The sequence below is a fragment of the Dendrobates tinctorius genome, unplaced genomic scaffold, assembly GCF_039654945.1.
Source record: "Dendrobates tinctorius isolate UK_male_01 unplaced genomic scaffold, ASM3965494v1 ptg000138l, whole genome shotgun sequence".
Lineage (NCBI taxonomy): Eukaryota > Metazoa > Chordata > Amphibia > Anura > Dendrobatidae > Dendrobates > Dendrobates tinctorius.
In genome coordinates this window covers 14,713,312-14,734,858 of record NW_027361806.1, presented here as the reverse complement: position 1 = coordinate 14,734,858, position 21,547 = coordinate 14,713,312, and the positions used below count along the sequence as shown (strand labels likewise).

At 46.8% G+C, this 21,547-nt stretch overlaps 1 protein-coding gene across 1 annotated transcript in view; it reads right to left on the bottom strand.

Annotated features, from left to right (window-relative positions):
- The window catches only part of ROR1 (receptor tyrosine kinase like orphan receptor 1), a 285,614-nt gene extending 280,560 nt beyond the window's left edge, over positions 1-5,054 (bottom strand). The window contains exon 1 of the mRNA XM_073544682.1: positions 4,650-5,054. Coding sequence (XP_073400783.1) covers positions 4,650-4,743 — 94 coding nt within the window. The 5' untranslated portion in view covers positions 4,744-5,054. The remainder of the gene's footprint in view (positions 1-4,649) is intronic.
- Positions 5,055-21,547: the final 16,493 nt, after the last annotated feature.

Sequence of the window (21,547 nt, the reverse complement as noted above, 5' to 3'; positions counted from 1 at the left end):
CGATATGGGGGAATAATACACAGAATAAATATTCGCCGATGTTGCATTTGGCTTTTCCTAATTTTCCTGTTCCGCACAGTGGCAGGGACCCGTCCTCACCGCCTTGTTAGGGGTCAGCTATCAGAGGGCCACTTATTACTAAGGATCCGGCCATTAATCAGGCGCCTAAACAAAGGTCATTGGTCAGAAGTGGACAGATAAGCGGCGCCCCTGTGTGTTCTCCATTCACACAGTATCTCCCCAGATAACTTATCTCCTGAAGAAGTAAAAACTGCAATTTCTTAAAAAAAAAAAAAAATCCCAAATACAGGAGAAAAAAAAATAAAAAAAGGTCCCATCAGAGCGGCAGGTATACACTGCGGCTGCGATCAATCACCGGCTGTATGTTTTACCCTGACGTGTCATAAACAGCGGGATTAGCGCAGCCATACAACTTAGCACATGGACAATCCCATAACATAAATTCTGCCCTGTGTTTAGGAATGAGGGGGCAGTGTGGGGGCGCAGGGGGGCGCAGATGTCATATAAAAGATCAATTACTGGGATCCGGTCTGGGAGGTTGCCCTAGGTTAGATCTGACTCTGGGTAAAAACCATTACCGCACCGGCACAGGATATCAGGGGCTTCTCCAACCCTGCCCGCCTTGCGGTTATCTGGGCGCGGGTGATTTGGCCACCTCTGCAGCAGGGGACGGCGTCATGAGCAGCAAATGACAAGATACATTTTAAAAAACTGATTGGGAAAGTTGCCTGGATTCGGACCCCCATAATCTGATGAATGTGTGCAGGGTTAAGCACGGATCTACTTCTGGGGGGGGCACTTGGCTAAACACTTTGGGGCACTTTTAGTGGTGTTACTTTGCTCTAATACAATTTTTTTTTTGGGGGGGATCACTTGTAAAGTCAAGAAAACTTTGGGAGCATTATACTAACAAGTTATTTTGGGGGGGACACTGTTGGTCCGAACTCAGCTTGACATTAGGGGGACAATCTGCAAAAAAAATACCTGGGGGACACAGGTGTACACTTTGGGGTGGACTAAATGGAAATATTATCTGAGAGGCAGTAAGTGGACATTTATTATTCGGGACACTGATACTGTGACGCTCCATTTTGGGGGGCACTTCACAGTGGATACTTACTGTTGGTGGAACACTTCTAGGTACTATAGGGGCATTCCAGTTGGAACAATAATATGGTGGGCACAATATGGGCACTGACTGAGGGCAAAATTATTTTTGAACGGCACTACCGGGGGCACTATCTATTTAGCAGGGTAATTTGGGGGGCACTAATACTTGGCACCATCATTGTTGGGGCCACTACAGGGGCGGACATATCATTGGTACAACCAGGGCCCTGAGAAGTAAGGGGGCCACCTTCTAATCAGCCAGCAGGTCCTGTGACAGACACAATGAGGGGTCTGTTCTGGCACAGGGACCCTCTTTCTTCTGGCCCCGCCGCTGGGCTCCTACGTGTGGCACTGTCATTTATGGGGCACTATCTGTATGGTCATAGTATTTTGGGGTGGTTATAGGTTTGTCACTTTTCTCTCTCCAGGACAGGATTTGGGGGGCACTGGGTGGCACTCAGGGCAGAGTATTAGGGGTGGCATCTGGGTGGTGATGCAGTCGGGGCACCAGGTTGGGATCTTCTCTTGAGAAGATAGAGAAGAGGAAAAAGTGAGAAATCTAAAGTTTCTGGTCAGCGAACTCTGTTGTGGATGCAAGGATCATCACGCCAGTCTGACAGAAGCTGGTGTAATGGGCTGGCATGTGTGCCCGGCCCCGGCAGCTGTGCCATGCTCTGTCATCTCATGCAGATTAATGCGACAGCCTTCAATGGCCACCCCAGCAGGGTCACACCGGCCTCTTTGTGACTCTTTACCCCCTGTAGGGCCAGAAGAAATGCCTGAGATCTTCCTATTAGCTTTTCCCCAGATCCATGCCAGCCCCATTAACTCCGCATTACAATGGGGTCAACTTCAGCCCCTCCATCACCCTCCTCATTAGCCGCCATGTATCCCTGAAGGTTATCTGCCATGTTCCTGCTGACAACCGTCCTGCGCCGCCGGATCCCCTCTATCTGTCTCTGTCACCACTGTTCAGACTGGAGCAGATGAAAAGCACATGGACGATTATAAATATCTGCTGCTGGAAGAAGGCGTCTGGGGGCTTGTACCTCCCGGACCCCCAGGACACAGGGACGCTGCGTCTGTCATCATCTGTGTTAAAGCAAATAACAAATAACCTGCAGAAGACAGATGGGCGAGAAGAAAGTTGTCAGGAAACATGGCGGTCCGAATATTGGTTTTAAGGGGGCTCGGATATCAGTCGCCATACTGTTACTTATGTCTCACAGATTGCAAAACATTGAGGAACTTGATAAAAAAAAATCGTAGATTCGGCGGATACAATAGTGGCCACAGGAGAAGCAGCGTCCATCACTGGCTGCACTGGACCAACAGCCGCAGCCCTCGCCCAATAGATTGTAAGCTCTTCAGCCCAGGAGCCGGCCTCACCCCAAAAGTGCAAACGTATCCTCAGCGCCAGATACAGAAATCACATGACACCTTGTACACCTATTACAGGAATTCCATAGACATATTCAATGAATCCTGGAGCCTCAGGGCGACTGTAAGGTCGGAACACAGTGCCCACTGCTAGATGTGAGCAGCCCCCCGCACATACGGCACATGCCCAATCACATGACTCCTTTATTATAGCACTCATCATTTCCATATATGACTGACCCCAACATGCGCAATCCTATAAATGATCCCCTAAACACATAGGACTGTCCATTACTATGTATCAGTGACCCCCACTTATCCTATTATAGGACCGACCCCTTTAGTATAGAAGTCCCTCTGATTGTGATTATCAGATGAACAAACCAATAAACCTCATCACATGACTGCTCCCTTTACTATAGATAAGTAAGTGACCCCATCACATAACTGCCCCTTTCCTATGGATAAATCAGTGCCCTATCATATGACTGCCCCTTTACTATAAATAAGTGACCCCTTCACATAACTGTCCCATTTCCTATAGATAAGTGATCCCATCACATGACTGCCCCCTTTACTATAGATAAGTGCTCCACATCACATAACTGCCCCATTACTATAAATAAGTAAATGACCCCTTCACATGACTGCCCCCATTACTATAGAGTTATAGATGAGTGCCCCCATCACATGACTGCCCCATTACTATAGGTAAGTGCCCCCATCACATGACTGCCCCCATTACTATAGGTAAGTGACCCCTTCACATGACTGCCCCATTACTATAGAGTTATAGATAAGTGCCCCCCATCACATGACTGCCCCCATTACTATAGGTAAGTGACCCCTTCACATGACTGCCCCATTACTATAGAGTTATAGATAAGTGCCCCCCATCACATGACTGCCCCCATTACTATAGGTAAGTGACCCCTTCACATGACTGCCCCATTACTATAGAGTTATAGATAAGTGCCCCCCATCACATGACTGCCCCTATTACTATAGGTAAGTGACCCCTTCACATGACTGCCCCATTACTATAGAGTTATAGATAAGTGCCCCCATCACATGACTGCCCCATTACTATAGGTAAGTGCCCCCATCACATGACTGCCCCCTTTACTATAGATAAGTGCTCCACATCACATAACTGCCCCATTACTATAAATAAGTAAATGACCCCTTCACATGACTGCCCCCATTACTATAGTTATAGATGAGTGCCCCCATCACATGACTGCCCCCATTACTATAGGTAAGTGACCCCTTCACATGACTGCCCCATTACTATAGAGTTATAGATAAGTGCCCCCCATCACATGACTGCCCCCATTACTATAGGTAAGTGACCCCTTCACATGACTGCCCCATTACTATAGAGTTATAGATGAGTGCCCCCATCACATGACTGCCCCCATTACTATAGGTAAGTGACCCCTTCACATGACTGCCCCATTACTATAGAGTTATAGATAAGTGCCCCCCATCACATGACTGCCCCTATTACTATAGGTAAGTGACCCCTTCACATGACTGCCCCATTACTATAGAGTTATAGATAAGTGCCCCCATCACATGACTGCCCCATTACTATAGGTAAGTGCCCCCATCACATGACTGCCCCCTTTACTATAGATAAGTGCTCCACATCACATAACTGCCCCATTACTATAAATAAGTAAATGACCCCTTCACATGACTGCCCCCATTACTATAGAGTTATAGATGAGTGCCCCCATCACATGACTGCCCCCATTACTATAGGTAAGTGACCCCTTCACATGACTGCCCCATTACTATAGAGTTATAGATAAGTGCCCCCCATCACATGACTGCCCCCTTTACTATAGATAAGTAAGTGACCCTTTCACATGACTGCCCCATTACTATAGAGTTATAGATGAGTGCCCCCATCACATGACTGCCCCTGTTACTATAGAGTTATAGATAAGTGACCCCATCACATGACTGCCCCCTTCCATGCTAGTGGCCAGGCAGCCCCCATCCCTGCTCCATCATATGACTGACCCTTGTATGGAGATTTCCAGACACAGACTGTAGAGGAATCTTTACCCCAGACCCTGGCATCCCAGCAGCCCCCCTCCTCCCTGCCATGATTGGGGTACAGGTCCTACCTTGACTCCTGTGTCCCCCCATGCCAATGTCCAGCACAGCAATGAGCAGCAGTGAGCACCAGGCGCATCCCCGCCGCTGTCTGCCCGGGTACATCCCTGGGATTCTGCTAGAGATCCTCCTCAGAGCCTGGCTGCGGGTCCCTGTTGCCCCTGGGATGCCCCCTCTTGGGTGTAGGCAGTTTGCAGAGCTCCTGGGGCAGCACAGCTCCTCTCTGCTGATGAAGTGCACGGAGCCAGAGCTTGTGCTCCTTTCCGGAGGCTCTGAGAGGTCGGAGCTGCTGCTGCTGCTGCTGCTCTCTGCCTCCTCTGCCGAAACTTTTTCAGCCCCCCTTCACTTGTCACTTTCCAAACTCTCTGCAGAACTCAGAGCAGCAGAGCGCGCAGCGACACCTGGCGGCCACCAGCGCTGATGGCAGCCGCGCTCCCCGCACACCATAAACAAGGGTTCTGTAAATAAACAACAAATGTAACAATCGTGGGAAATGGAAACAATCAGCAAGGAAAGGAAACTGTCACATCTCACAAGTCGGTAACTGTTCATTGTAGGCAATCTAGGAATCTGTAAGCTACTTAAAGGGGCTGTCCATTTTTTTTTGTTTATTTTATTTTACTCATTTATATAGCGCCATTAGTTCCACAGCACTTTACAAACATTATTCTAAAAAAATTTATAAGGCTCAGAAGTACAGCCAAGGATGCCGGCAGGTAGGAGGTTCGCAGGACGTATAGAACATAGCAGGTACAGTGCTGGTAACCGCTGGCAGGCAGGAGACATCCAGGAGACCACAGGCAGGCAGGCGGGATCTGGTAAACCGCATGCAGGCAGGAGACGTTCAGGAGACCACAGGCAGGATGCTGGAAACTGCTAGCAGGCAAGAGACGTCCTGGAGACCGCAGGCAGGATGCTGGGAACTGCTAGCAGGCAAGAGACGTCCTGGAGACCACAGGCAGGATGCTGGAAACTTCTAGCAGGCAAGAGACGTCCTGGAGACCGCAGGCAGGATGCTGGGAACTGCTAGCAGGTGGGAGACTTCCGGGAGACTGCAAACAGGCAGGTGGAATGTTGGAAACAGCTGGCAGGCAGGAGACGTCCAGGATACTATCAGCAGCAGCTGAGCTGGTTGAGGTGTATGGAGCAAGCCAGAGTCTAGCAACACAGAAGTCTTGGTGAATCTCATAAAGACCCAGGCAGATGCTCACATGGGATCACACCGGCCCATCTGTAAAGCCTGAGGTGGAGCACAACAGAGTCTCACGGACCAGGGTGAGGGGAGCAAGGCACAGATCTGGGGCAGGTGTAACAATTGCACAGGTGACGTCCTGTCAACATGCCAAAGTGGAAGAGAAGGCAGCCCGTAATCAGGGCTGCTCCAGAGGATTGTACAAGAGGGGAAGAAAAAGGTTTTCTGTCCAAAGATGATTGGCAAAACATATCTGAGCCAAATTTTAGGACAAGAAGGATAGAATGAATTCCCCGTCCCTACACCAAGCCTTTTTTCAGGCAGTAATGGTGTTAGTAATTCCTAAGAAATAGATGGATTTTTCAGGGATTCCCCTGCACGTTTATGTCACTGCTATAATATGGTATAATAATAAAATATACAACAGAAATGGTAACTTAAGGTGCCAAATGCATCCAAAAACATACTGTCAGTCATTAAAGAAGATCTGTCACCAGGTTTTACAATATATACTGCATACATTATTGAATGGATCCTGAGGAGACCGGTGAACTTACTTACTTTGTAAATCCATGTCTGAAAAGCTTCATGATGCTGATATTAAAATTAACACTTTATGAGTCAGAACTGAAATGTTTGTTTTACTGGAACTTTAAAAAAGAATTATACAGTCATTCCTACATAGTTTTCAATGTTAGTATACCAGCCTCCTCAGGTCTAAAATATTTATTGAATAATGTATGCAGATTATATTGTGAAATCTGGTACAAAGTACCCTTTAAATGAGACAAGTGGGCAGCACGTTGGCTCAGTGGTAAGCACTGTGCGGTGGCTCAGTGATTAGCACTGTACTGTGGCTCAGTGATTAGCACTGTACTGTGGCTCAGTGGTTACCAATATTGCTTTGTAGCACTGGGCTCCTGGATGGAAATCCCACCAAGGACATCTGCAAGGAGTTTGTATGTTCTCTCCGTGTTTATATGGGTTTCCTCCCATATGCCAAAAGCGTACAGAGAGGGAATATATATTGTGAGCCCCAATGGGGACAATGATGATGATGACTGCACAGCACTGTGGAGTATGATGGCGCTATATCAGCAAGAAGCATAATAAATAATAACATGATTGGCAATTGTAGATGCATCTGAGGCTGCTCCCTTTACATAGATTTGGGCAGTAAGTGTGGGATCAGGGGCAGAAGGAAGCATCGCCACCCCAAACAGTGGTAAGAAATGATGCGTCCTATGTCACAGATCAGCAGATTGCACCTCCGTAAAACTGGCAGTGGATGCAGCAACTAAGCAGACAGTATCACCCATAAAAAGCTTAGACACACCAGATTAGCAAATAATAAGTATTACACATGATAGACTTAGATACAAACTTTATCAAACAACATTGCACCTGATAGGATTAGATACACCGGCGGAGCAGACTGTACTAAGAGTGTTTTTTGGGGGGGATTGTACATATTATCTGGGTACTATGTGGCGGTATTATGTGGATTGTATATGGCAGTATTATCTTAGTCATATGTCTGGATGTCTGGATATGTAGCTGCAGCTTTATATGAGAAGTGGATCTGCAGCCGCTAATAATAGTGAGTCCGATGCAGACGGCAATGTAGTAAGCTGTTATCTCAGGCACGGGCTCACATAGTGGCGGTATAGCATTGTCTTGTAATAGATTGTGAGCAGTGATGATGAGCGAACGTGCTGGGATAAGGTGTTATCTGAGCAGCTCTGGTGCTAACCGAGTGACTTCGGCGTGCTTCAAAAAAAAAGTTCAAGTCCCCGCAGCTGCATGTCTTGCGGCTGTTCTGCAGTTGCAACACAAGCTGGGATTTCCTGCTTGTTAGGCAATTCCTACATGTGTTGCGGCTGTGGAACAGCAGCGAGACATGCAGCTGCGGGGACTCAAACATATATTTCAAGCACGCCGAAGACACTCAGTTAGCACCTGAACATGCCCCGATAACACCTTATCCCAGCCCGTTCGCTCATCACTAATGGTGGGGTGACAGTGCAGGTTACAACAGCCGGAGGTCTTATGTGTACAGTCCACTGTTTGCTGATCCCTGGGACCCCTCCGTGGCTCAGCCAGTGAACTATACACGAGGCAGAAAAGAGGGCTGTAATCCCTGAGCCTTGGCTTGGATGGAGGGATGGACGGACTCTCTCTATACGTAATGATTCGGCGCAGTATCTGGTGTGTGGTATGGGTTGAGTATTTCCATCTCGCCCCCCGGTTGCCCCACCTCGCTGTTCTCCAGAATATTCTGGCACGTTATAAATAAATCTTAATAATATTAATGAGCTGTCGGTGAAACGTTTCAGTGCAGCCTCGTGATGGCAGTGAACGCTCGCCCGGGAAATGTGCGACTTTTCCCTCCTCCTTCATCCGCTTCTATTTCACAGGGCTGTGATGGAGGCGGCACGACGAGCGCGGCAGACGCTGAACCCCGGCGCAGAACACGTATTAGGACAGAGCCGGATTTTATGGTCAGGATTTGACATTGTTACCATCCCACGTATGAAATGAGATCATTTTGGCTGCTGCTCTCAGTCCTGATTCTCAATGAGGCCGATCTCTCATGTCCCTTCTGGGCTTCGTTACTGCAGGATTTTAGAAGTCACCTCTGAAGATAAAGATCTACAACCAAAAGTGACAGTACCTTGCAGCCAAAGTAAATTTTAACCAAGGATCCCACTTAAAAAATGGAAAACAATGGCGCACATTACCTGAGAAGGGTAGGCTGCAAGAAAAGTGCCAGAAAACTACTGTGCGATATTGCCGACCCCGTGGGTTAGGAGTTCTGACCAGTGCTGCCGAGAAAGTGACACCGACACTGCTGAAGAAAGACAAAGGTGCTGCTGGACCCCAGCAGATTGCCATAAGGGTCATCCAATTATTGGAAGTGGCAATAGTATGTAACCCCCTCTGGTGCCTCATGTAAAACTGATGCAACCACCAAGCTCATTGTCTCCATGTGAGTAAAGTTCTTCACTTTAATTCTGTGTAAGCCTCAATCCTTCCACCTTCCCTGAGTGGGAACCACCCCATCTTCAGAGTCCAGATACACCAATCCCTCCCCCCCCCCACAGAAGAAAAGTTGGGGGTGCTGTGTAAAATTATTATTATTTATTTATAAAGCACCATTGGTTCCATGGTGCTGTACATGAGAGGGGGTCACATACGAAAAGAAATGTAAAGAAAACAAGAATGCAATGATCTGGAATTCTGTTATCGCCATATTTTATTCACAGCAGAACATAGAACACATGTTGGAAGGTGAACACTTGGACATTTTTCCATTTCATTTGAAAAAATTAACACATTTAGAAATTGACGTCAGCAGCAAATCTTTAAAAAAAAAGTTTGGACAGGGTTAACAAAGACTGGAAAAGTAAGTGGTGCGAATGAAACAGAATTTTCTGCGAAGTCCCATGACTGTATAAGGAGAGCTTGTGAGAGAGGCAGAGTCTCTCAGAAGCAAAGATGGTCAGAGGTCACCGATCTGTGGACAGTTGCATCTAGAAATTGTGGAACAATTTCAGAAATGTAAAATTGTTAAGATTCTGAATATCCCTTCATCTACAGGACGGAATATCACCAAAAGATTCAGAGATTCTGGAAAAATCCATGTGCACAAGGGACAAAAACGACAGTCGACACTGGATGCTCTGTGATATACTACATGGAAATAGAACAATGTCCAACGTCTGATCTGTTTTATGCTCTGCTGTTAATAAAATATGGCGATAAGAGATTTAAAAATAAGTACATCATTGTATTCTTACATTTTGCACAGCAGCCCAACTTTTTTTTGGAGTTGGGGTTGTAGATATGAACATGGTCTGTTTTGCATCCCTCCTTAAGATATAGATACGGTGGCAGCATGGTGGCTCAGTGGTTAGCCTTGTATGGTCGCTCAGTGGTTATTACTGTACGGAGGCTCAGTAGTTATCACTGTATGGTGGCTCAGTGGTAAGCCCTATATGGTCACTCAAAGGTTATCCCTGTACCGTAGCTCTGTGGTTAGCATTGTTGCTTTGCAACGCATGGGTCTTGGGTTAAAATCCCACCCAGGACAACATCTACAAGGGGTTTGTATGTTCTCCCCGTGTTTGAGTGGGTTTCTGCTGGGTTTTCCGGTTTCCTCCCACACTCCCAAGACATACTGATAGGGAATCTAGATTGTGAGCCCCAAAGCGCTGCGGAATATGATGGCGCCATATAAGCTCAGCATAATAAATTATAGATAGGTTTTGTATGATCACACCCTATAAATAAGCTCCTTGTGTTTTTTTACAGGCAGTCAGGAAATCAGTTCTGCATTAGATGATGGAAGTAATTCCAGCAGCAGGAGAGGAGTGTGCTGATCTTGTGGGGGCAGTGACCTGTCCACTTATAAGATGGTGTTGGTGAGGACAGGGCTGCAGGTGAGCGGGAAGACAATGGAAGGCGGAGACTGAGAGTTACATAGTGGAAGAAGCCGCGTACCAGCAGCACAGAGTATTACAGTGGAGGAGTGACTAAGTGGCAGGCCACATTGTCTGATATCACTGCTTTGACTCCTTAGATCACCGGTGATCACACGATTTAGTGATGACTCGGATGTGACAGCCATGACTTGTTATCAGGCTTCTGGCTCCGCAGGTGGAAGTGATTTTCTGATGTTTCCACTCGGATGCACAACGGCTGAGATGCTTTTATTAGCTGCACATTTCCTGATCCCTATAGAAGAAATGTAAAATAACAATCCCCTGGTTACATATCTTGTATGTGGGAGCTGCTCATTAGTGGGATGCAGGGGCGCACAGTTACATATGGGGGGGGGGGGCGCTGCTCTCACAGCTCACCGTCACATCACTTACAAATGTCTCAAGGCAAAAATGAGACATACAGTGCACTGTGTATTATGTGTCTAAGTCTATCATGTGTGATACAGCCTACCGGATAGTTGTATCTAACCCTATCATATGGGATGCAGTCAACTGGATGTCAACTATCAACTATCTAAGTCTATCATGCGTGATATTGCTTACTGGATAGGTCTATTGCATTGGTGTATCTAACCCTTTCATTCTGAAGGACCTAGATAAGTTGGTACAATGGGCAGTGACTAATAGAATGGTATTTAGCTGGGAGAAATGCAAGATTCTACATCTGGGCAAGAATAAAGAAAATTACATCTATAGAATGGGAGGAATAGAACTAAGCAACAGCACGTGTGAAAAAGGAATAGATCACAGACTGCACATGAGTCAACAGTGTGATGCAGCAGCAAAAAAGGCAAACACACTTCTAGGATGTATTAAGAGAAGCATACAGTCTAGATTGTGTGATGTAATTATCCCCCTCTACTCCTCCTTGGTCAGGCCTCATCTGGAATACTGTGTCCAGTTCTGAGCACCACATTTTAAAAAAGACATTGAAAAACTGGAGCAAGTTCAGAGAAGAGCTACCAGGATCGTGAGCAGACTTGAAAGTGTATCCTACAAGGAACGGTTAAAGGATCTGGGAATGTTTAGCTGCTAAAAAGGAGAGGAGACTTAATAGCTGTCTACAAATATCTGAAGGGCTGTCACAGTGTAGAGGAATCATCATTATTCTCATGGCTGCCACGAGAAGTGGTGAGTTCTCATTCAATGGAAGTGTTCAAACAGAGGCTGGACAGACATCTGTCTGAGATGGTTTAGTGAATCCTGCAATGAGCAGGGGGTTGGACATAATGACCCAGGAGCAATGGCGGATCTTAATAGGGGCGGATGGGGCGGTCGCCCCGGGCCCAAGGATTTTTGGGGGCCCAGGGCAGGGGCCAATCCGGTCGGTCGGCATCTGTGTGAGCCGCCCGCCGTCGCCCAGTGGCGTAGGAACTTGGAAGGGGGGCGGGCAGTCCCAGGCGGCACGTGTGTGGGGGCGGCGCAGCACGGCAGGAGCAGAAATTCCTCCTCTCTCTGTGCTGTGGCCGGGACTCGGGAGAGAAGCGTGGATGCGGCCAGCCGAGGCACAGTGAGGAGAGAAGAGAGTATATCAGGCTCAGCCCAGGAGATTTGGGCAGCGGCTAGCGCAGGTGGGTCACTCACCGTCACCATTTGGGAGGAGGATGCTCTGCCTCTCCCCAGCCTCCCTGGCTGCTCCCTCCAATCCAATGCATTATGCAATTTATGCGGCTGCCTCCATGCTCTGCCTCTCCCCAGCCTCCTTGGCTGCTCCCGGCTCCAATGCATTATGCGACTGCCTCCATGCTCGGCCTCTCCCCAGCCTCCCTGGCTGCTCCCTCCAATGCATTATGCGGCTGCCTCCATGCTCAGTCAGCTGCTGAGCTCTCCCTGCGGGCAGCTTCCTTCCACTCAGTGTCACTCACAACTTAAGTCACACTCACACACACAGCAGCCAGGCAGCCGCAGGCAGGCAGCCTGTGTAAGGCTGTGTGCACACACTGCGGATTTTGCTGCGGTTCCGCAGTGGTTTTTGACATCCGCAGGTAAAACCGCAGGTATTTTGACCTGCGGTTTCACCTGCGGATTTTACAAAATCCGCGCGGATGAATCCGCACCTAATCCGCAGCGTGTGCACACAGCCTAAGTGTAACTTATATGTTAACACAAAAAAATGGAGGGAAAGTCCAAAATATTTTAGAAACGTAAGAAATTTATTTGAGGAACAACCCCGTTATCCCATGCTAAAGTGCTTACCCATCATGTGCTCCAGGACAAGTGCAGTGCCGCCACGCTGCACTTGCGCTGGTGGCGGCGCTTCACTTGTCCTGGAGCACATGATGGGTAAGCACTTTAGCATGGGATAACGGGGTTGTTCCTCAGGGTGCGCACCTGGGTTCTTCCCTACACTTTGTGTCCCGGTTTTATAGCCCATCATTATATTTTGACTGTTGATTTTGAGGAATATTTAATATTATTTATATTGTTTGACCATACAATACAATTTCTTGTGAGAAAAAAGTAATTTTTCTTTGTTTTTATGGTCTAATAAATGTTACAATTTGTATACCTAAAAATCAGCATCTGCAGTGTTTTTGTGAGAAGAGCCACAAAATTTGGACAGAAAATGTTTTCCTGGGAAGGGGGGTACAGGGGCCCAGGTTTTATGAACAGCCCCGGGCCCATAGTCCACTTAATCCGCCACTGCCCAGGAGGTCCCGATGACCCAAGAGGTCCCTTCCAACTGTAACATTCTATGATTCTATGTATGACACAGCCTACTAGATGGGTGTATCTAACCCTATCACACGGGCTATAAGATGAGTATCCCTATCTAAGTCTGTTATGATTGATACGGCCTTCATGATATGGAGTATCTAAGCCTTCTTCTGGCCCATATTATTGCACTGTCCTCCATGATGTCAATTTGTCCTCTCGGCATCGATGCCAATGTAGGGCCTTTATTTTTAAGTGCCATAGTGGTCCGACTAGGTGCTAACACCTGCGAGAGCTGTAATGGTGGCCATATTTATTGTCCCCCGTCATGATAGAGGACCACGTGGTGATCGTGGTGATCATGTATCTTCTCTGATGCTACCAACGATTCCTGAGATAGAAGGATACGTCTTGTACATGGGAGGACACGTGGAGGTTAGAGGTGCTGTAAGGAATTGTAATCCACTGTCAGGACCTGTGATGTATCTCCAGGACTCCCTGCACTGGGAGTAACGGGGTTAATGAGCAATTAATAATGGTTGGAGTTTGTGGTCGGAGTCCCTTTCCCTGGAGGAGGAATCCTAACCATCATTTCTGGAGATAATGAGAACTTGGTCTGGAAACAATTCTCCGCTCCGCAGAAATATTACTGTTATTATTAGTAACATTTTCCAGCAGTGAGTGATACATTGTGTCTGAAGAGCAAATCACAGCGCGGCACATTCACCGCGCGCCTGTGTGCACGGCGTCCTGGAGCACGATCGGACGGACGCCCAGCTATTAATTTCATCCTGTGCTGGAGAGATTGTTAGTGAGGAAAGGCGGCGGTGATTATACGTATCTCTGGGGTATAAGGCCGGGGTCACACTGGCGAGGAATACGGCCGAGTGAGAGGCGCTAAAAGCACGCATTACACACGGACCAATGATTCTCTATGGGGTCCCTCGCACCAGCCGTATATTTCTCATCTGTATTCTACGCTCCGTGCCAATCGCAGCATGCTGCGATTGTCAGCGTACTACGCCCGTAATACGCCAATGCAAGTCTATGGGTGCGCAAAAAATACGGATTACACACGGACCACACGTGACTTGCGAGAAATACGCACCCGGTGTCTTTTAAAAAAGCCGGCAATTCAGTGCACGATACAGTAAACTCACACTGACAGGTTTAATAAAGAAACAAAAGAATAGATATATACACATAGAATACACATATATATATATATATATATATATACACACACATGTCATTGTGACAAACATATATATATATATTTATATTTCCCAGAGTTCTTCATAGCAGAATAGCCGCTAATTAACTTGCCGGCTTCTATGAAATCCTTCCCCAACCCGACATGAAATGACACATGGTTTACATTCAGTAAAGCATTTTATTTCATGTTTTTTTTATATGTCCCTGACTAATAATTAGATGCGGGTTTGTGTGCAAAATTTGGAGTTGTATTTGTTATTTTAAGGGGTTAATTCGTTGTTTAAAAATGCGTGGGCTTCCCATTGCCCTGTTGCGGTGGTGAATGGGTTAATCTAACAAAGGGTTAATGTCACCATTCGATTGTAAGGTGACATTAACCCTTTGTTAGATTAACCCATTCGCCACTGCTACAGGGCAATGGGAAGGCCACGCATTTTTAAACAATGAATTAACCCCTTAAAATAACAAATACAACTCCAAATTTTGCACACAAACCCGCATCTAATTATTAGTTTCTAATAAGTGTGTTATGAATGAGTCACCGGAGGAGGAGAAAACAAAATTACAAGCTAAGTCCAGAAAACCGGAGAAGTTGGTAGCTATCGGATTGCAGACCCCTGATCCTATTCACCACAATTAACAGTAGCCGTGGGGGGTTCCTACGGTGCCCTAGACCCCTCGTCACAGCCGGAGAACTACATAAGCCTAAAGAAAGAAAGGGGATATCTAAACTGCCCCAGAGCAGACCCCAAAGCAATAGACAGCCCCCAACATGTATTGTCGGTGAAAAACAGATGAAAACACAAACACAGACAGAAAGACAGGCTGAGCAAATGATGGGGCCCAGCTAACTAGATAGGACAGGACAGAAAAGATGCTGGCTGCAATCCAATAAAAACCTTACAAAAATGTCCCAACTTCAAAATCACTATATCAGCACTCAGGTATATTCTGAAAACAGAGCAAAGAGATCAACTGATCAGACAAAAATGGAATTCAGCCGGTCCCAACCAGGACTGACTGAATACAAACACTAAGGAAAACAGACAAAATCTCATGGAATAGCAGGGCAAAAACTTGGCTTTTAGTAGAAAGGAACTAAAACTGGATGCCAGAGCTCAGAGCAGAAAGGATCACCAGCAAACCCTGCAGGGCGTCGGCTGCCCTACATCCACTCAGAAATTCCAGATGTCCAATCACACTCCGCTTGTTCAGATGACAGGTTCTTCCCATCCCAATCAATTTCACTACCTCTCTTCACCAGCAGAGGGAGTTCATCAGACATCAAAGGTGAAGGGGAAAATGAACTCACAACATAAGTGTTTTATTTATCCTCAGTGATGAATTCACAGCTACAATGCTTAGTACTGCTGTATAATGTCCTCCATGCTGCTGGTTTCTAATAAGTGTTTTATCTGATCCTAGCGCTGGATTCACAGCTACTCAGCTCAGTACTGCTGTATAATGTCCTCCATGCTGCTGCTGCTTCAGGACATGTGCTACATAGAGACAGGAGAGCTGGAAATCCTGTTTGTATGGGAAACATCATAGCGGTTGTTCGCCACCCACTAGATCAGAGATGACTTAAAATTAGTGCTAGAGATAACACAGAGAAAAACTGGTGATAAATGCAGGATATATGTCATATGATATCCACAAATAGTGTCACTCCTCATGCACACACACAGGACATCTTATTGTGAAGAATCACTTGAAATGAGGGGCCCTTTAATACCATGACACTGACAAACATTGGTTGGTATCATAAGAAATAGTTCCTTTAAGTTACCCCCCCCCCCCAGTGTACAGTCATATTACATATCTGTGTTGTTTGGTTCTGTAATCTGAAGGCCATAGAAACCTATAGACCTATACTGCCGACTGTGGGCCATATAGCTGCCTCCCGCTCTATAACACTGAACCACAGGGCTCGGTGCACCGCTTATCCATGTGCATGAGGTCTGCAGGTGTACTCACCCATTCCTTGGCACATGTGCACAGTGACATCACCTCCAGGTGTGCCCGCTCCATCATGCCAGGCGTGCTTGTGAATTTTATAGGATGGGCCTTCATGTTAAACACATTTTATTTTGAGATTAGAGGTTTTATTGGAGCTTTCCATCAGGTCACCTCCCAGGGAGTGCGGCATAAGTGCCAGACCTGCTGCAGCACATTCCTAAATGATTGCGCATGGAGAGGAGAAAACAGGTACCGCAATCCCAGAGCCCTCCCAGGTATAGGGTTCACACTGGGACCCCCACCCACCTCCAGAATGGGGGTCCTGTGTCCCATGTTTGAATGGAGCTGTGCAGGACAGATAAAGAAACCTGAGCGATCCCGGGATCCCCATTTTTGTGATTCGTGGAGGTCCCAGTGGTGAAATATACGCACGAGAAGCAATAATAGTGGGACAATGTCTTTTATCATTATATAATGTAAACAGCGGCATAACTAGAGTCTCATGTGTCCCACTGCAGAATATGGATCTGGACCCCTCCTTCATGTGGGTCAAATGTAAGGGTCTTTGTAGCGTACAGGGTCCTGTAAAGACATACGGATAATAGTGTCCCCATCATGACACATTCCTGTAATAATGTCCCTCCTCCTGTAAAAATGTCATCCTGGCCCTCATCCTGTAATAATGTCTCTCATCCTAGGCCCTTCCTGTTATAATATTTCCCACACTGGCCCCTTTCCGCGTGTAGTGCCCCTTTACTGGTACAATGTCCCCCATCCTGAGCCCCTTACTGTAACAATGTCCCTCAAACGGTTCCCTTCATGTAACAATGTCCCACATCCCGATATAATGTCCTCTGTCCAGGGCCCCTTCCTGGCATAATGTCCCCCATCCTGGTATAATATCCTTTGTCCTGGACCCTTCCTGGCATAATGTCCCCCTTCCTGGTATAATGTCCACTGTCCTGGGCCCCTTCCTGGCATAATGTCCCCCATCCTGGTATAATATCCTTTGTCCTGGACCCCTTCCTGGAATAATGTCCCCATCCTGGTATAATATCCTTTGTCCTGGACCCCTTCCTGGCATAATGTCCCCCTTCCTGGTATAATGTCCACTGTCCTGGGCCCCTTCCTGGCATAATGTCCCCCATCATGGTATAACGTCCACTGTCCTGGGTCCCTTCCTGGCATAATGTCCCCTATCCTGGTATAATAGGGCCAATAAAAGACAAAATATATCAAAAAGGCCCTAGAGGTCCTAGTACAATAAAATTGACTCCTGTCTTGTAGTAATCTTCCAGTTCTGAGAAATCAAGCTGTGAAGCCTCATGCAAATAAGCCTGGAAGTGCATAGGGGGCGGGTCACTGAAGAGTGTTTAGACACGCCCCCAGTGCTCTTCCAGGCTAATTTCCATGTGCCTTCACAGCTTGATTTCTCAGTGTGCAGGGATTACTACAGGACAGGTGTCGGCTTTAGTTTTGCACTAGGACTTGTCACGCCATACTGCTAGTTTCGGTAGTAAAGTCTTCCTGACCGGTTCCCTTTACATCTGATCTTTCCCCCTATTCAGACCTATTAGTCAGCACCATTCTGCCTGCTGGTCCAGTGTTATCAGGGGATCTGTCAGTCTGGGAGTCTGGTCCGGTGTCAGGTTCCCTCCAGTACTCTGCATGTATTAATACCGCCACATGGTACCACATATAGCACATAACGCGGCCCAGCTGTGACATCATCCGTCCCGTCCTCATTTTTCCGCTGCAGTCACCGCGCCGACTTCCTGTCCTTATTTTTTCCATTATTCACATGACAATGATCTTATCAAGATGAATGAGGCTTCAAACATCAGTTCATAGAGGGCTATAAATAAGGCCGGCCCGGCCTGCGCAGCATCTGCGGGGCTAAGCCCAGCGGAATTTCCATTCAGAGCTGATTTTATGTCCATGCAGCTTGTTACCTGACACATGAAAGGAAAGCGCGGCCAGAAAAGACCCCGATACAGAAACGAAGGGAACGTAACCATATGTGTGGCCATCAGATAGAGCCCCGCTTATCATATAGAGCTCCGCTTATCATATAGAGCTCTGCTTATCATATGGAGCCCCGCTTATAAGATGAAGCCCCCTTATCATATAGAGCTCCGCTCAAGAGCTCCGCTTATTATATAGAGCCCCGCTTATCATATAGGGCTCGGCTTATCATATAGAGCCCCGCTTGTAAGATAGAGCCCCGCTTATCAGAGGGCTCCGCTTATCATATAGAGCCCCGCTTATCATATAGAGCCCCACTTATCATATAGAGGGCTCCGCTTATCATATAGAGACCGCTTATCATATAGAGCCCCATTATAGTATAGAGCTCTGCTTATCATATAGAGCTCCGCTTATCAAATAGAGCCCCGCTTATCAAAGAGCCCCTCTTATCACATAGAGCCCCGCTTATCATATAAAGTCCTGCTTATCATATACAGTCCCGCTTATCATATAGGGCTCGGCTTATCATATAGAGCCCCGCTTGTAAGATAGAGCCCCGCTTGTAAGATAGAGCCCCGCTTATCAGAGGGCTCCGCTTATCATATAGAGCCCCGCTTATCATATAGAGCCCCACTTATCATATAGAGGGCTCCGCTTATCATATAGAGACCGCTTATCATATAGAGCCCCATTATAGTATAGAGCTCTGCTTATCATATAGAGCTCCGCTTATCAAATAGAGCCCCGCTTATCAAATAGAGCCCCTCTTATCACATAGAGCCCCGCTTATCATATAAAGTCCCGCTTATCATATACAGTCCCGCTTATCATATAGAGCCCCGCTTATCATATACAGTCCCGCTTATCATATAGAGCCCCGCTTGTCACATAGAGCTCCGCTTATCATATAGAGCCCTGCTTGTCACATAGAGCTCCGCTTATCATATAGCGCTCGCGTTATAGAGAGCTCCGCTTATCATATAGGCACCCGTTAGGCCTGTTTCATACTTCAGTTTTTTTACGTCAGTCAAAATCCGTCATTTTGCAGAAAAAACGGATCCGCCATTTTTTGGGGGCGGATCCGTTTTTTTTCACATTGACTTGCATTGCGGCGGATTTTGACGGATGGTCGTTTTTTGATGGATCCGTCATAATTTTGGCGTCCACTGTCTTGAGGGGACGGACAATGAAACGTTTTTTGTGTGCGTCAAAAAAGCGGATAGCAACGGATCCGTCGCTGTCCGCCATGCGTTATAATGGCCACCTATGGGCAGCGGATCCGTTGGCGACCGTTAATTGACGGAATCCGCCAACGGATCCGCCTTTTTATACTGAGCATGCCCCAAACAATTTCCTTTCATGAATTTTAACCCCAAATTCCGTTCTGGCAGCAGAAAAAAAATCTCTCTCCTTTCCCAGAGTCATGTCACTTTAAATTTAATGAACTATCAGCTAAAAACGGATCCGGCAAAAAACGGATCCTGTGTCATCCGTTTGTGGCAAAACGGATCCGTTTTTTCACACTGGAGGATTTTGACTGACCTCAAAAAACTGAAATGTGAAACAGGCCTTATAGAGTGCTCCGCTTAGCATATAGGAAAGTAAGAACGGGTCGAATTCTAGAAATGTTTTTGAGGTGCAGATAACAAGAGCGAGCCAGTGATCGAATGTGGGGGGTGAATGAAAGCTCGGAATCAAGTATGACCCCAAGACAGCGGGCCTGTTGCTGGGGAGTAATAGTGGAACCACACATGGAAATGGCAATGTCGGGTATACGTACATTAGTAGCGGGAGGAAACACAAGGAGTTCAGTCTTTGACAGGTTCAGTTTCAGATATAGTGAGGACATGATATTAGACGCAGCGTTTAGACAATCGCCGGTGTTTTCTAGAAAGGCTGGCGTGATGTCAGGAGAAGAAGCGTATAATTGGGTGTCATCAGCATAGAGATGGTACTGGAAACCAAATCTACTGATTGCTTCACCAATAGGGGCAGTGTACAAGGAGGAGAGGAGGGGGCCTAGGACTGATCCTTGAGGAACCCCAACAGTAAGGGGAAGGTGAGAGGAGGAGGAATCGGCAAAAGATACAGTAAAGGAGCGGTCAGAGAGATAGGAGGAGAACCAGGAGAGAACGGTGTCCTTGATGCCGAAGGAGCGGAGCATAGTGAGGAGGAGCTGATGATCCACAGTGTCGAATGCTGCAGAGAGATCCAAGAGAATTAGCATGGAGTAATGACCATTAGGTTTAGCTGTTAGTAGATCATTAGAGACTTTAGTGAGGGCAGTTTCAGTAGAGTGTAAAGAGCGGAAACCGGATTGGAGAGGGTCGAGAAGAGAGTTATCAAAGAGATAGCGGATAAGACAGGAGTGGACCAGGCGTTCCAGGAGTTTAGAGATGAAGGGAAGATTAGAGACAGGTCTATAGTTAGCGGCACAGTTTTGGTCGAGGGATGGTTTTTTAAGTAGTGGATGTATGATGGCATGCTTAAATGAGGATGGAAAGATACCAGAAGAGAGAGAGAGGTTAAATATTTTAGTTAGGTGAGTGGTGACAGCAGGGGAAAGGGGCTGGAGGAGATGTGATGGAAATGGGTTACTAGTGCAAGTTGTTGGGCGAGAAGATGCAAGGAGCCTGATTACTTCTTCTTCTGTGACTGGTTCAAAATCAGAGAGTGAGTTAGATGCAGTGGGGGAGGGAGGACAGTGCATGGTATGAGGCGATTGGGAGATAATTTCCTGTCGGATCTGGTCAATTTTTTCTTTGAAGTAATTGGCTAGATCGTCAGCTCGGAGCTCCGTGGTTGGGGCCTGTTCTCTTGGGTTAAGTAGGGAATGAAAAGTGTCAAAGAGATGTTTCGGGTTATTGGATAGTGAGGTGATGAGGGTGTTGAAATAGGCTTGTTTGGAGAGGTGAAGGGCAGTGTTGTATGTTCTAAGCATAAACTTATAATGGATGAAATCTTCGGGTAGATTGTATTTTCTCCACAGACGTTGGGTGCACCTGGAACAACGCTGTAGGAAGCGTGTTTGCAGGGTGAGCCAGGGTTGTTGCCATCCGTGCCAAGTTGTTCTATATATAGGAGGTGCAGCTTCATCCAGGGCACGTTGCAGTGTTGCATTATGTTTCAGTGCAGAGTCAAGACATGAGAGGGAGGAGATAAGGGCCAATGATGACTGCAAGTTCTTCAGAAGTTTCGGGGTGTTAATGGCCCATATATTTCTATAAGTGTGGAAAATGACCTGAGCAGGATGGCAGTTCTTGACAGAGAATGAAAGAAGGTTGAGGTCAGAAAGCAGGAGAGGGGACTTAGTAAAATCATACACTGAGCAAAGTCAGGAGAAAACTAGGTATTCTTGTTTATCACATAAAGCACTGCTTATATAGAGCTCCGGTTATCATATGGTGCTCAGCTT